Here is a 16,260-nt window from a genome sequence, read left to right on the forward strand (position 1 = left end):
CACGAGCGAAATTCAATGGTACAATAGACCATCATCAATCATCTCGAGCGAGAATGGACAAAGACAGAGACATTGAAGATAAGTTGAAAGGAGAGGAACACGCGTAGAAAATATAATTCCGGAAATTCAACCGGTTCCATCGTGCGTAAAAGGTTCTGGTCTACGAGTGACGCGTTAATTGAACGCGTCGCTACGTTTTTGAAAAGGAATTTATGGACAGAAACAACGGCGTAGGCGATGGTGGTGGTCCAACTTCCGGATTATTAAGCTTCGATCGTGGCAACGCACTTTCGCGATAATGGCCATTTCGAGAATCGCGTAGCTGTTACCACGGTTTCTGATCCACATAGTTGGACATGCTCGGTAACGTGGATTAAGTAGAGGCCGGCTAATTTTTCTTACAGCTTCGCGAGTATCGGAGGGGGAAAAAAATATGTAACGAGGGAATGTAATGAATGTGGAGAAAAAAAAAAAAAGAAATATCTGACGTTCCATTAGGAGAAGCGCCGATCTGTAAAAACAAGCGAACGTGACTTCGACAATAGCTGAAGAGATAATTTGTTTAATTGTGTTCATTTATGATAATTAATCTGTTGATTTCGTTTCGAAGATGTTTTTGAATATTTATGATTCGTTTCGTTTATTTACGATTTCATTGAAATTCCTTGATCCAACATTGCTGAATAACAAATAATTGGTTTTAATTTATTGTGTATTTTAATTCTGTAATGGCAGGAGATATTCAATTTTGTTATTTTATATTAGTTTACTTAATTGAAGTATAATTTATTTTAACAACAAGATACGATTATCGCACAATAACAACGAGTGTTTATTCTTGTTTCATCTTGTACAGAGTGTTAATATTGTTAATGTTAATATACTCATGCAACATCTTTGAAGAGTCGAATCTAAAAAGCAAAATAAGTACAAAAATATTGATTAAAGCTTATTTAAATTATAAGATAATTTGCAAGATTTGCATTAAATAAAGACAAAGATAAAGTGAGACCATTATATCGCATCTCATTCTGTCTCTGCCTCGCTTCATCTAACGCAAACTTAAATTGGTCTCCACTTTAGTTATTGGGATAACGAGGTGGAGGTACGATAACTCGATCGAAACTTTATGCCTCAAAAATTACAATGATTGTAGTCCAGATTACAACAAAATATTCGTAATTTCTATATATTAATAAAAATAAATTGTTTCTAAATTTTATATAATACATCGATGAATGTATTCATCAATCGCTTATCTTCCATTTCTACTTGTAAACAAATTCATTGATAAAAAAAGATAAATTCGAGAATTTCTGGATAAATATCATCAAATTTAATATTTATCCAGAAATTCTCGAAACGCAAAAATAAAATATAAAACAATCTTTGATGAAATTATAAGAAATTATAATTATTGATATCATACCTTATATCGGTCAAGAATAATAATAAGAAAGCAGCTTCTTAATAGATTCGTCCGTTATATCGTGATGTTTATATATGTTTATGTATTATATGTATTAACAGAAAATAAATGATCGCATATTTACATATATATTATCGTACATTTGAAATTCTGATAGTAACAATTTTTTTTGCAAATATCTCAAAAACTAAGATCGAGCGACGAATATATGGATGAAAAAAGTTTTTCAAAATCTCATCTTCTACAGCATATCTAAATATCGTCAAAATTTCTTTTTCAAATAATTATCACGTAGATAAAAATTAAATATGCTGTACTGAGCATATAAAAATCACTTAATAAATCTTGTGACTAAAAATAATAATTATATATATATATCAATGAGAAGATAAAGATTTTAAAACATATCGAGACACCTGTTGAGAGATTCAGTGAATGAAATTCGACGTTCGTTAGGCACTTAACGTCGAGGAAGCCTCAAAGTCCTTGAAGGCTACGACGTTTCTCTTTGTAACAAGGCAAACATTCTCTTCGAAGAAATCTTTTCAGGGCTATTCCAAACGAACGTCGATACTGTCCACTGCAATGGTGATTCTAACGGCGAACTCTGTATCTTGTTGCCGACAGACATTCGTCCTTCGGCGGAAATTGCATGCTTCTTTTGTCACTGAAACAAGCAACGATCTATACAACTGGTCGATTGGTTTCGTGAGAAAATTCTCTGAATACTTAATTTGAAATTATCGAACTTCGTTTGAAAGATTTGATATTAATTAGGAATGAAATTACTTACATTCTTTTTTAAATAATTAAAAATAGGAATCATTTTTTCTTAAAATCGAATTGGATTTACAATTAATGAAGAAAATGTAAAAACTTGAGATTTATATTAATAATGCTCAATCTAGCCAATACTATTCAATATAATTTAAATAATACGAAATAAAATTTACTTGATCGAATGTTAGTTTTAAATTTTGTTTCAATAATATCATAATTATAATATCGAACAAATTTAAAAATTATGGTAGGTAAAAATACAAATAACAAAATAATAAATAATTAATAAATATATTTTTACTGAAACAATTTATATGATGCAATATTTAATATGTACATATAATGTTATCAATATTGATAACTACAATGTGAATCATTGCAGCAAACAAAAATCACGTCACAGATATTTTTTCTCCGAATAAAGATTGTATCATTATACAAATAAAATAATAAAGTATAAAGAATAATTATAAATAAATAAATTCTAATTAATTCCGTAAATTATTAAGCAATTTTAAACATGATATATAATAGCAAAAATATGAATAATTACGAAGAAATTTTTAAAATAATTCACTTACTTTAATGAGAATTCGTCGAAAGAAATATCTTTAGACCAGTCTTTTCAAAATTGCATCATTATGAGCAAATATTCTCAAGCATAATGAAACAAGTCCAACAAAGAATCTTTTCCAACGATGAAGTTCAACATTCTTAAGAAGAATAAGAAGAAGAAGAAGAAGAAGAATACCAAAACGGCCTTCAGAAGAAGAGCATTGGTCGGAAATGGAATGTTTTTATCAACCTCCTAATGAAGCGTACAAGAAGATAAAACACTATAGTTTCGTTACGAGCAATAAACAATCAACATACCGTACGATTACTCTTCATCTCTTGCTCAGGCGATTTTATGCAAATGTTTCGTGAAAACGCAATCGTTCTCTTTCCAAGGAACTGACCCAAATCACAGATCACTAACATTTAGAGCACATTAACGAGATCACGTCGTGATTCATTGTCAACTGAGAATTGTATAAATCAGCATTGATTACTCGGTTCACTTTCAGATCTAATTTAAAGATGAAACGAATAATCGAGAAATATTTTTTGTAGAAAAAAAAGATATAAATAAAAAAGGAATTAATAAATAATGTATTTAAAGGAATAAGATATTTACGCGCATTGAAGTTCAAAATACAGAATGAATTATGTATGGATATCGAATTTTGATCTTATTGATAATCAACTATAAATATATACATACATTAAATATACAAAATAATTATAATAAATCATATTCGATTTTTCTTGGATTTTTTTCTTGACGTCTTAGAAATGCAATTACCAATTTTTTTCTTTTTTTTTTTTTTTTATCATATACAATATGTCATAACAGAAAAATGTTTGATAATATAAATATAAAAATTAAACATCATAATTATAATAATTATAATAAAATTTTATACCATTGTGTTAGTGAAAATCTGTTACAAAAAAAATTAAAAATCTTTATTTACTGTATTGTATTCCGATCGTTATACATCAGAGCTCATAATTATTTTGTAATACGATGACTATTTGAAAAATATTCGAATAAATATTAATATATGTAAAACTATTAAAATAGTGACAAATATAAAGAAGACTAGTTCTCGATTTACAACCTTAATTAAAACAATTATTTTAGTTTAAGAAGATTGTATTTCAAGATTAAGTTCACGTAAAGTCTCGCTCATGACATTTCGTGTTTTTTCCAATAGTTTATTAACATCATCAATCGTCATTCCTTCTGTAGATATTGCTGGTAATGTTTTAATGATAACTCGACCTTAAGATAATTAATTAATATTCGTTATATTTATATTGAAATAAATCTTGATATTCATGCATAAATAAAACTTACCAGAATCAAATCTCTTTTCTTTAGAAGATAAAAAATAATAAGAAGAAAAGACAATTGGTAATATAGGTATTTGACTATGTATAGCGGCGTAAAAAGCGCCTTTTCTAAATGGATGAATTTCACCAGTATTTCGTCTGGTACCTTCTGGATATATCCATAATTTAATCTACATATAAAATATGCAAAAAATAAATTGATGTGTACAATAAAAATTATGAATTTCTATTAAATGTTAATTTTATTATCATGAGATTTTTAGAGATTAATTCTAGAAATTAAAACAATATATATATATACGATTTAGTTATCAAGTTAGTTATCAAGTTATAAGTAATTAAAATTTAGATTATACGAAGTAAAGCGGCAAGAGTGAAATAGATGTATTTCTTTCTCGCTTCATCTAATGTAAAGCTATAAGTTAATAAATAAATCTTAGCCAACATTTTTATCATCGATTTTTAAGTTTGTTTTAAATTCTAAAATTAATTCTTTTAAGATATACGACGAATATATTGACATTATATTACATTTATTAAATTAAATTAACAATTACCTTTCTCTCTTTGATGTACTTTGCAGTATCATTTACAAGCAATCTAGCTTTTTCTTTATTTCTTCTATCTATAAATATCAATCCGGCAAACCAAGCAGCTAAACCAAACGGCCAAACATAGAAAAGTTCTCGTCTTGCTACAGCTGTACACTTTTTCATTATTGGCCATATTTGATACATTCCCAAAATATCAAAAGCACTTTGATGATTTGATACTATAATACATCCCCTGTCTTGTTCTAAATGTTCTTTTCCCCTTAATTCCCAATGTATTTCCATGATTTTAGTAATCCAAGAACATGCATATGATGCGATTCTAGAATATTTCATATAATGTTGATAATAATGTTAATAATTAATGTAAATAAATTAACATATATTTTATATAAATTACATATATTATACATAAAAATATATCTCATATATTATATTTATAATGTATTTATTTATAATGTAAATTAATTTTATATATTTAAAATTTTTTATCTCTTGTATACTCATTGTTGCATTTGCATATTATTTAAAATGTATAAAAGCATAAATGATGCAAAAAAAAAAAATAAAAGAAGAAAATATAGAGAAATAAAGAAAAAAAAATAGTAAAATAAAGAAAAACAATGGTAAAAAAATTGGCCAATTTTTAAAATATAAATCTGTTGATTTTAAGAAGTCTAAAATGTATAATATACATAAATTTCGAATTATTTCTATCTAAATTGAATTTATTAGCATATTATATAACAAATACAAAATTCTCTTTTCACACATTTTATTTATTAACTTTCTAATCTAATCTAATATTGTTATGATATATTGATATTAAACAAAAATATTGTAATAAAAGTGTTGTGTTTGTGTGCATAAAAGAAATGAACAATTGACTATTGTCGGATTAATTAAGATCAATAAATTGTCTTTGATAGATTAATATAGGTCCATATATTTGCCAAGATGGAATAGAATACTACGGAGATAATAATATACAGAACATTTTATATAAATGAATCTCTCTCATAAAGAAGATAAAATAAAATTGCATCTTATCGATATTATTTATTCTAATACTATATCAGTATTCCAAATATTAAATATCAATTTTTTACTTAATACTTTAATACTTTAATATTATTATAATATATTTATAAAATAATATCTTTTTTAATATTCTTTTTATCATTTTATAAATAACTAGAATAATTTATAAATATTTTTCATTAACAATCAAATCAAAAATTAGCCAATTTCTACCATTATTGTGTTTTATGTCGTTTATTTACTGCAACATAGTAACATAACTCAAAAAAAAAAAAAAAGAAATTAATGTTTCTACTTTTCCTAATAAAAATCTATAAATGAATTTTCAACTTGTTATCTCACGATTCAAATTTATTTTCTTTGAAATTATAATTTTTGTGTTACGTAAATGTCGCAGCAAATAATATGTATATTCAAAATTAGTGCGATTACTAACAATAAATTGTGTATGTTTTTCGGTCGAATCATAAAAATTGGCAGCACCAAAAATACAATTACATTTGAAATTCCAACGTAGAAAATGTATTTGAAATAATAAAGAAAAGTTCCATTCTTTTTATATAATAATGTTAACACAAGAATGAAAATGACGAGGAACATTTCAAATTTCAAAAATATCATTTTCAGTGAATAAAAAATGTAACATAAAATATTTCTTTTACACTTTACACTGCACTATCACACTTTTTTTACATAATGTTTACACCTTGTATCACTGACGAGTATCGAAGCACTGAAAAATATAATCAAAGTGTTATAATTTTATATGTATGATCTCTTTTGGATTTTAATTGCATTTAATATTGCTCTGAAGTTTTATTTTAGTTATCTAATTATAATTGATGACTTGTTTTTTTTTTTTTTTATTTTGAACTTTGTTCCTACTCGTTTACCTGAATACGCGAAACTGTTCTTGTTTCTTGTTTTTAATATAATATACATCCAATTTTATCGATATACTTTTTTATCTGCAATACTTACATAGATAGTTATAATACATTAATACATTAAAATAACGTGAACAGTTAAAATGTTAATGGATATTGTTTATCTTAATGAAATTAATTCTGATTCATTTTGCAATTTTATGAAATTTTTTCAATATTCATTTTCACTATTTATAATGTAGTATTGTAAAATTTAAAAAAAAATTGATAACAAGAAAATAAAAATTTTATCTTAAAAATGAAAATCTTAATTTAAATAAAACTTATTATTATTACTATATAATAATCGTGTAAATATGACAAATTTTAAAATGTCAAATTGCGATTTGCATATTTCATGGTTTAACAATAGAAAATGATAATTATGAAATATTATGAATTTCAATCTTTATCATTCAATATCTATAAAAATGAACTTGAAAAAAGGAGGGAAAGATAATAAAAAAAATGAGATTAAAAAAAATTTTTTTTTTTTTAAATTTGAAATTGTATTTCTCATAAAATTGGAAAATAATATAGAGAAATAAGTTCATATATTTATAAACAATAATTATTTTCTTTGGAATAAATAATTAAATAAAATATATAAGTATATTAAATAAAAGCAAATATAAAAAGAAATGGCAACAAATAATTTCATAATTTGTATCAATAAAAGTATCTTATTGCAGAATATCTAAATTCTAACAAAATGAAAAAAATTCTTCAGATCTGTATATTCATCAATTATTTCATCATAAAATTTATCAAAATATTTAAAATTATGCTAAAATCAATATTGAAAAATTTCATCAAATGCTTTTCAAATAATTAAAATTATTGTAATTATAATTTTATATATATTATAACTTTCAACAGATCAGAAGAATGAATTTTGCACAATTTAAAAAAATAAAATTCAACAAGCAAAAATATTAAAAACAAATACGCACTGTATTATTGCGAATTTGACATTTTCAATTTTTAACTTTGCTCCTAACTTTGATCATATTTTGCACTATTCGAGATTTCACGTTTTGCTATCGCTTTTACTTATTCATACATGCTTGTTTGCTTATCACTCTCATACACACATCTGCTCCCCTTCCTACAATCATTCTCTTTTATATTCTCCCATACCAACTGCCGTACTCATCATTCATACCAATCTCACAGCTTGAAATAACAAGTTAATAATAGAATGAACGATTCAAAATTTTTTTGAAACAAAACAAAACACAAAAAAAAAACTTTACGCGACATTTTAAACAATTCAATGTAAAAAAAAAAAAAAGAATTCAATTGTAGAAAACGAATTTAATTGTGTGTAAAGAATAAAATACTCAAGAATTTCTTTGACGTTCACACAATTCGAGATCGCACTGTGAATGAATTGTTCTGATACCTTTCCTTTCGATGAATCTTATTTCTTCCACGAAAGGAATTGATTGACGATCATCCCCTTCGTTTTTCACTCTTCACGTGTAAGTACTAGATACCTGTAGCGTTACCATGTATTCGTCATGATCAATGAATTTTTTTATAATTGTACTCAAGTTCCTTGAAACGAGAAGAAATGGAAGAATACTTTTATTTGTATACTGTAAGGAACTCAGAAGAAAAAAAGATACAAATGTAGAATCAAAGCTTTCGTAAATATTTAACATTTTAAAAATTAAGAAATAATGAATATTCTTGAAATTTGAATTTCACAATTAATATTCGCACACAAAATTTCCATTATGCTTTCGCGTTTTTTTCAACACTTTATTAACCATTATCATCAAACGACAACCCCTCTGATATTGATGATAATGTTTTAATAATAAGTTTTAATAAACTCGACTTTAAAATAAATAATTTATAATCAATATTTATTATCAATATTTGTCCTCCAATCTTAATAATTTTTGTTTAAATTCCAATGTATCGAGTAATTTTTAATTGTAATTTTTAATTGTAATTTTTGCGAATTTATTTCAACAATATGCTAAATTTATGACAATGAAAATTAATAAAAACACTAAAAGCAAATGAGAAAGATATACACTAATATAAATTTGAATTCGACATTAAAATTTTTAAAAAAATAATAATGTTTTTTTTTAAATAGGAAAATAAAATGAAAATTATAAAAATTTGAATTCAATTGTAATGCGAATCTCTTTGAAACACACTGTCACGACGATTGTTGCTTAGGCTATTATATTTATTTAACTTGTTTTTGCTACGTCTATTCACTGTATGTAATTGTCAATAAATTTGAATTATACTGAGCTCAAGATATTGAGTCGTTGGATAAGATTGAATCATTGTAATTCAAGAGAGATATTTTGACTGAAATTTAAGCTATTGCATTAATAAAACACGAATAAGACTTATCAGAATTGAATCTCTCTTCTTTGGAAAATAAAAAATAAAAAGAAAAAAAGACAATTGATAATATAAATATTGACTGTAGATATAACGATGTGAAACACACTTTTTTAATTATGAATTTCATCTGGTGATACATTCTCTTTTGGATATATTCATAATTTAAATAAAATATAATAAAAACATGTAAATATAAAAAAACATGCAAAAAAAAATTAATATAATGAAACAATGAAAATTTTTAATTTTTAATTTTGAATGTTAATATGTTCGTAAGATTTTTAGAGATCAATTCAAGAGATTAAAATAATTTATATATGCATATACACGGTTATGACTTATTTATTAAGTTATAAATAAGTAATTGAAGATTATAATAAAAACGAATGAGATAAGTCCAACTCTATCATCTATCATCTAGTGCCTTGTTTCATTTGGCAAAAAGTTGTAACTTAATAAGTAGATCTCACCCAACATTTTTGTATATCGACTTTTATGTTTGATCTCTAGATGATTGACTTTTAAAGATGAACGAATATATTAACACCTTATATATTATGTTAATTAAATGATTAATTACCTTTTTCTGTTGATGTTCTTTATAATATTATTTCTTACCAATCGAGTTTTTTCTGAATTCGTATATATCTATAAATATCAATCCGGCAAATCACCATAAATAAATCAAATGAGCAAATAAAACAAAAAAATTTTCTTCTTGCTATGCATTTTTTTATTACTGGTCATATATGACATATTTTTAAAATATAAAATATTTTTAAAATATATTTTTGATTTGAAATATATTTTTGATTTATTATATAAGTTCTCTCATATTATATGTTTATAATATTAAGTTAGATGAAGCAAGTTAGAAATATCTTTGGGCTCACATAATTAAAAACTTGTAATTTTTTTAATAATTAAAAATTAATAATTGATAACTAAAATGATCCAATAAGTGAGCTTCTAATTATATTTCATGATTCAAATTTTTATTATTTTCTCTACAATATATTAATTTTATATAATGCTCTTTTTAATATTTCTATATTTCAAATTATAATATAAAAATTATATCAAATTTGTTGATTCATCTTTGTTTATATTTTATTCAAAGATATTTCATAAATTTTCAATTTTATGATTGCATTTTATTAATTGCAATAAATATGTAGAAATATTAATATCTTTCTCGATAAAATATTATAAGAACCGCATAATATCGATCATTGATCAATAATCCATTCGCTTGCAGATTGTCAACGATTGTTCGATTCTTTAAAAATTATTAGAATTAGAAAGAAGGAAAAATTACTGGAGAATTCTTGTTCTAATTTTGTAGCGATTTCTTATGTCTTTCTTTTATATTTTTAAATAATAATTAATTTGTTAATAATCACTTGATAATCGCTTTGCTATAATATTAGCAACATATTCACTATTTCTTGAAATTTATTTGTGAAAATTATTCCAACTATTCCTCATTAAATATCATACCGTTTGGATATTGAAATTTGTTTATAATAGATATCCATCAATTTTTCTAAAGCTTATAAAATCTCGACAAATTGCTTGAGTAAATGTTTGGAAAATCAATAATCGGTGACTAGGATTCGTTTATTTATATGATATAATTGTTTGATGTATGTATGAAATAATTTACAATTGACTATTACTGTCAAAAAAGGATTTGAATAGGAAGAAGAAAACAATGATACTTTTTGGTAAAAGGACTGAGAAATCGCAAACTATTTATCTCAAAATCTTAGAAGCGAATTTATTTTTTTATTATTAAACATACATATATATTATTAATATATATTATTAATAAATCCAGAATAAATATATAGTAAACATAATTTCTTTTAAACATTTTTTTATAACATATGTAGAAATTACTTAATATTAGCAAAGACATTATATTTTCATTTTTTTTTTTTTTATTTTGCACACATCCATATTTTCTTATCTTTCTCACACTTGCTTTCCTTTTCACAAATATTTTCTGTTCTTATATTATATTCTTCCATACGATTTTTCTTATCACTTATTATAATCTTAATTAAAATTATAATTAAATAGATAATTCAAAATTTTTTTCTAAAATTTTTAAAATTTAAACAATTTATACAATTATATACAATTTAAAAGGTTTCCAAAGGCTAAACTAAACAAAAGTGAATTATATAAAAATGTCAATTGAGTTTTATTTATTAAATTATTAAACAATTGAATTTTACATTAAATAAAACGAAATACATAAATAGAGTAAAATAACTTATTGTGATACTGTTCTGTCTCACAATCTTCCTTTATTTAACACAAACTTTTTTACTTATAATTTAACATAATTTTTTTACATCATAATTCTAATTTTTTTTTCATTTCTTATTTTTTATATTAGTTCTTTATACGCTTTTTAATTGCATGTATATACATATTATACATTTCTTATTTTTGTACATTCATATTTTCTGTACATTCTATTTTCAAGAAAACAATATTTATAGTATGATTATAAAATGTTGATATTTTTTTAAAAAAATTCGTAATATCATATATATTCATATTATTGTATTAATGTATTGTATTATTCTTCTATAATTTATTTCAATTATAAAAATTGTTCAAGTTTATGGATTATGCTGTTTTTTAAATTCTACTTAACGATATTTTAACTCTCAATTAATAAACTCTCAATTATATTTTGATGACTATATGATAAAAATATTTTTTTCTGTAAAATATTATTTTATAATCTTACAATTAGCGATATGTATTATCATTATTCTATCATTTCTGTTCTATCATTATTTATTAAAAGATAAAAATATCATTCTTTTCATCTAATTCCAAAAAATATATATCTCTGATATTCAAATAATCAGATATTTTAGATATTCAAATTGAATTACTTTTAATAGAATAGAGAATAATAAATTTTTTTTTATAATAATATGATTGAATATCTATTTATAATAATATGATTGCTACCATCCAAAAGTATTAAAAACACTTCACTTGTACTTCTTTATTAATTTTTTCAAAAGTATCGATCATACTATTTCGTGTTTTTTCCAACAATTTATTAATATCGTCAAGTGTTAATCCTTCTGTAGATATTGCTGGTAATGCTTCTACAATAACTCGACCTAGAAATAATCAATTATTAATTTGTATTTTAATATTAATTTTTATGCATAAATAAAATTTAATATTTATATAAAAGAAAGACTTACCAGAATCAAATCTCTTTTCTTCATTTGATAAAAAATTATAATAGGAAGAGAAAACAACTGGTATTATAGGTAACTGATTACGTATAGCAATATAAAAGGCACCTTTCTTGAATGCATGAATTTCACCATTATTGCGTCTAGTTCCTTCGGGAAATATTAATAATTTCATCTATGCAAAAGACATATAAAGAAAATATTAATATACAATATTTATGAAAATGATTGATTTGCCTGCATGTTACGATTATTAAATTACCTTTTTTTCTTTAATATAATCCGTGGCATCGTTAAGAATTTTTCGGGCTAAATTCGATTTCATCCTGTTTATAAATATCACTTTACCAAACCAACAAATTAAACCACTTGGCCAAATATAAAAAATTATTCGTCTTGATATAATTGTGCTTTTTTTCAAAAACGGCCATATTTGATACAGTCCAACACAATCTAAAAGACTTTGATGATTCATTATTACTATGCATGATCTCTCTTGTTCTAAATGTTCTCTTCCTCTTATCTCCCAACTTACTCCCATAGCTTTGGTAATAGGAGCAAATACTAGTGCCACTGTTCTGAAAATATATTTCAAAATATATTATTTAATATATATATATCTCTAATATAATATTAATATTATAAATATTATAAATATTATAAATATTATAATATTATAAATTATATATATATATCTAATATAATATTAATAAATAGTGTAAATAAATTAAATTATCATAATAGTGACAATAAAATTAAAAATTTATTATTATTTCTTCTTTTATAAAAAATTTAGCATATATACAATTAACTTTCATAGAATTCTTTAATTATCTATATTAATTATATATCTATAATTGTTATACATCTATAATAATTAATATAAGAGATATAGATATTTCAAGAATTGTTTTTTTTTTTTTTTGATTTCATTCACTTTATCACTGATTCGTAGAAAAAAAATATTTCTTATCATTGAAATAGAAAAAAATGTTCATATTTTCTTTCGACGACACATGTCTTAAGAAAGATATTTAAAAATATGCTTCGATTTATTGAAAAAAAATTATTCTAGTTCTAGAATGCATTTTGTTATTTTAATTTCCATAATTTCTGGAATGAATATATATATTTCTTTTTCGTTATAAATAATTATGAATAATTATAAATTTAAATATTAAATGTACTTCAAATAGTTACTTACAATAAATTTTTTTCACTTCTTGGTAGACATATAAAAATTGGTAATAAAAAAAGTGAAAGTATATTTGTATATAAAAAATAAATACCGAATTTTGTATAGAAACGAAAAGTTTTGCTCATTTTATATAAGACAAGAGAAACACATATCAATAAAAGATACATCTCGAAATAAACAGATATTATTCTTTATTTTGACGTTAAATACACTAATATGTTGTATCGCACTATTAAAATCAATATTGTAGTTTGTTAAAAAAATATAGACATTAGTACACTGGTACAATTTTAAGAAATATAAATTCAATTTGAGAAACTTCTTTTCTGGTGTGAACTCTATTAGTCTCAATAACTAAATGACTATTAATATTCCATGTTCCTAGATTTATTTATTATAGATATATGCATCCTTTTTTTTATATTTTTTATTGAATGTATATATGTATATGAATTATATAAATTTATTTAATATATGATGCATATGAAAATTAAAATAAATTAAATTAAATTAATTGAAATTCAAATTTTTCTATATTTGTATATATATTTTTCTATATATAATGTATAAATTATAATTTATACATTAAAATTTCTTTTAAATAAATAAAACTATTTTAAAATTTTTTCTTAATAAATTTTTTTATCATTTCATGACGTATTCATGATTTAAATAATTAATTTATTTTCAATCAATTTATATATGTAAATTATTATATATATGTAAATTAATCTTAAATTAATAATGTAAATATAATGTAATTATAATAATATAATAGTTTTCATTGAATAAAATGAATATTAAAAAACTTCTTTTCATTATTTTTCTTTTTTCATTTCTTACATATTACATGTAAGAAGAGTTATATAACTAGCAAATAAATGCAATCAAATTTATACAAAATTTATATTGCAAAAATTTTTTGCATTGAATAAACTTGAGAGAAAATCTATTATTCATGAATTTGTAATTGTAAAATTACCTGAATTTAAAATAAATGATGAATATGCATAATATCATATCTTACGTAACAACATTATAATTTTAGATTGTAATCCACTTCTCTAGATATTGGTAATTTATCAAATCTGTATTGCAATTGTTCATATAAGTTATTTTATTGCTCTGTGTTCATATTATTTGTTTTTGCATATTTTTATACATCGCATGAGCAATTGTTCCCAAAACAATTTTCAATTATATTAATATCCAAGAAATATGCAAATCATGATAAAATAAATTTTTTTCTATTAAAATAAAATTGGAACTATTTTGCAATGTATGTAGCTGCATTATTTTGTTGAAAAATATATTCAAATTTAGAAATATATTCTAGATAATTATTTTTTTTCTTATCAAGTTCAAATATTTAATATTATCCATTTTTCTATTGAATATTTGTTTTTTCAAAATAAAAATCATGACACCGTCAAGATTTATATTTCTTTTGTTCGAAAATATAAGTTTTCGCTTTCATTTCTATCAATTTCACAAAAGTGAAGCGTTCTTTTTTGTATTTCGCTATTAACGCAGGTTTCTTCTTTTAATTTCAATCTCTTAGTCTTTCACTATCTTAATACACGATTAACACTTATATTAATGCCAATTTTCTTCATTATTTGTCTTCATTATTTGTTAATTGGACACTATACGCAAAATAGCTCATTTATTCCGATCAGACAACAATGATGTTCATCATTTTCAACATTTTTTGAAAAATTATATTCTAAGGCTTTTTTAATTATTTTTAACACTGATAAATATTGTTTTTTTTAATTCGAGAATCTATTTTAATTTTTAATCAATTTCTTTCCGAATTCCAGAAATTCAAATCTGTATAACGTAGTACTTTTATATTCTCACTCTTTGATAAATCACCGCAAAATGAACAGAATCTTTATAAACCTTGAAATCATTGAACAGTTTACAAACATACAGACAGAACATATTGTCACATTCTTCTATCTACAAAACAGTTTTTGCTTGTTGTACAAAAAATCTTGTAATGTTATGATTTATTTCCAATGAATTTCGCTGGTAATATCACGGTAATATTCGTTAAAAATATAATAAATTTGTTAATAATAAATATGAAATTACACATGCATCATTAAGAAATTGAAAATAGCATGCATGCATATGTCATCTTCTCTAACTACAATCAAAATGAAACAAAATTTTTTTAAATCCATTAATTTCACCATGATATGATTCCTATAATCTAAAATGTATTATGTCAAGATTATACTAATGATTAAAAACATTCAAAATGATATTTGTGCTTTTTCTTTTTCAATATTAATCCCTATCACAGTCAACCCTATCATAGATTTAATATTTATTATTAAAATGATAAATTTAATATTTATATATTATATAGCAAAAAGACTTACCAGAATCAAATGTCTTTTTCCCTTATCGTTAAAAACAAATAATAAAAAGAGAAATATTGGTATTGGCAATATTGGTAATTGTGCACGAGAAAGGTATTTTTCTGCATTAATATTATATCTGCTTCCTTTGGGAAATATCCATAATTTAATATATAATATTTTGAAAATTAATATAAAATATATAAATATTCACTTACCTATATGTATATTATTTGTTAAATTATCTTTTTCTTCTTTTATACGATTCATAAAATTATTAGTAATATTTCAAGCTTTTTCTGAGTTATATTTATAAATATTACTTTACAAAACCTTTTATATGTTCTTATATATATTAGATATATTAGATATATTATTTATATATTATTATATTTATTATTTATACATATTATTATTTATACATATTATTATTTATATATTATATATTATTT

The 16,260-nt window shown here is 22.7% G+C and overlaps 3 protein-coding genes across 8 annotated transcripts in view; 1 reads left to right on the plus strand and 2 right to left on the minus strand.

The window, feature by feature from the left end:
• Positions 1–16,260, plus strand: part of LOC122719610 — a 50,766-nt gene that overhangs the window by 16,875 nt on the left and 17,631 nt on the right. The gene's annotated exons all lie outside the window — the stretch shown is intronic.
• Positions 1,364–7,700, minus strand: LOC122719613 (putative 1-acyl-sn-glycerol-3-phosphate acyltransferase acl-2). 4 transcript variants are annotated; one of them, XM_043945567.1, is made up of 5 exons: positions 7,580–7,700; positions 6,137–6,433; positions 4,666–4,981; positions 4,113–4,278; positions 1,364–2,096 (listed from the first exon to the last, which is right to left on the minus strand). In XM_043945567.1, exons 2-5 carry the CDS (start codon positions 6,319–6,321, stop codon positions 1,981–1,983), a joined length of 783 nt encoding a protein of 260 aa, XP_043801502.1. In that variant the 5' UTR covers positions 6,322–6,433; positions 7,580–7,700; the 3' UTR covers positions 1,364–1,980. The 4 variants fall into 4 exon arrangements, with proteins under 4 accessions (XP_043801502.1, XP_043801504.1, XP_043801505.1 ...); XM_043945566.1 differs by lacking the exon at positions 1,364–2,096 and adding an exon at positions 3,647–4,037; XM_043945569.1 differs by lacking the exons at positions 1,364–2,096; positions 7,580–7,700 and adding an exon at positions 3,643–4,037 and having other exon boundaries at positions 6,199–6,396.
• Positions 11,936–16,083, minus strand: LOC122719614 (1-acyl-sn-glycerol-3-phosphate acyltransferase beta-like). Of its 3 annotated transcripts, none has more exons than XM_043945573.1 (6): positions 16,027–16,083; positions 15,830–15,954; positions 14,419–15,401; positions 12,501–12,816; positions 12,245–12,413; positions 11,936–12,157 (listed from the first exon to the last, which is right to left on the minus strand). In XM_043945573.1, the coding sequence occupies exons 3-6, from the start codon at positions 14,454–14,456 to the stop codon at positions 12,012–12,014; spliced, it is 669 nt and encodes a 222-aa protein (XP_043801508.1). In that variant the 5' UTR covers positions 14,457–15,401; positions 15,830–15,954; positions 16,027–16,083; the 3' UTR covers positions 11,936–12,011. The 3 variants fall into 3 exon arrangements, with proteins under 3 accessions (XP_043801508.1, XP_043801507.1, XP_043801506.1); XM_043945572.1 differs by having other exon boundaries at positions 14,419–15,591; XM_043945571.1 differs by lacking the exons at positions 14,419–15,401; positions 15,830–15,954; positions 16,027–16,083 and adding an exon at positions 13,443–13,796.

The sequence above is a fragment of the Apis laboriosa genome, unplaced genomic scaffold (assembly GCF_014066325.1).
Source record: "Apis laboriosa isolate Shangri-la unplaced genomic scaffold, ASM1406632v1 scaffold910_cov157, whole genome shotgun sequence".
NCBI lineage: Eukaryota > Metazoa > Arthropoda > Insecta > Hymenoptera > Apidae > Apis > Apis laboriosa.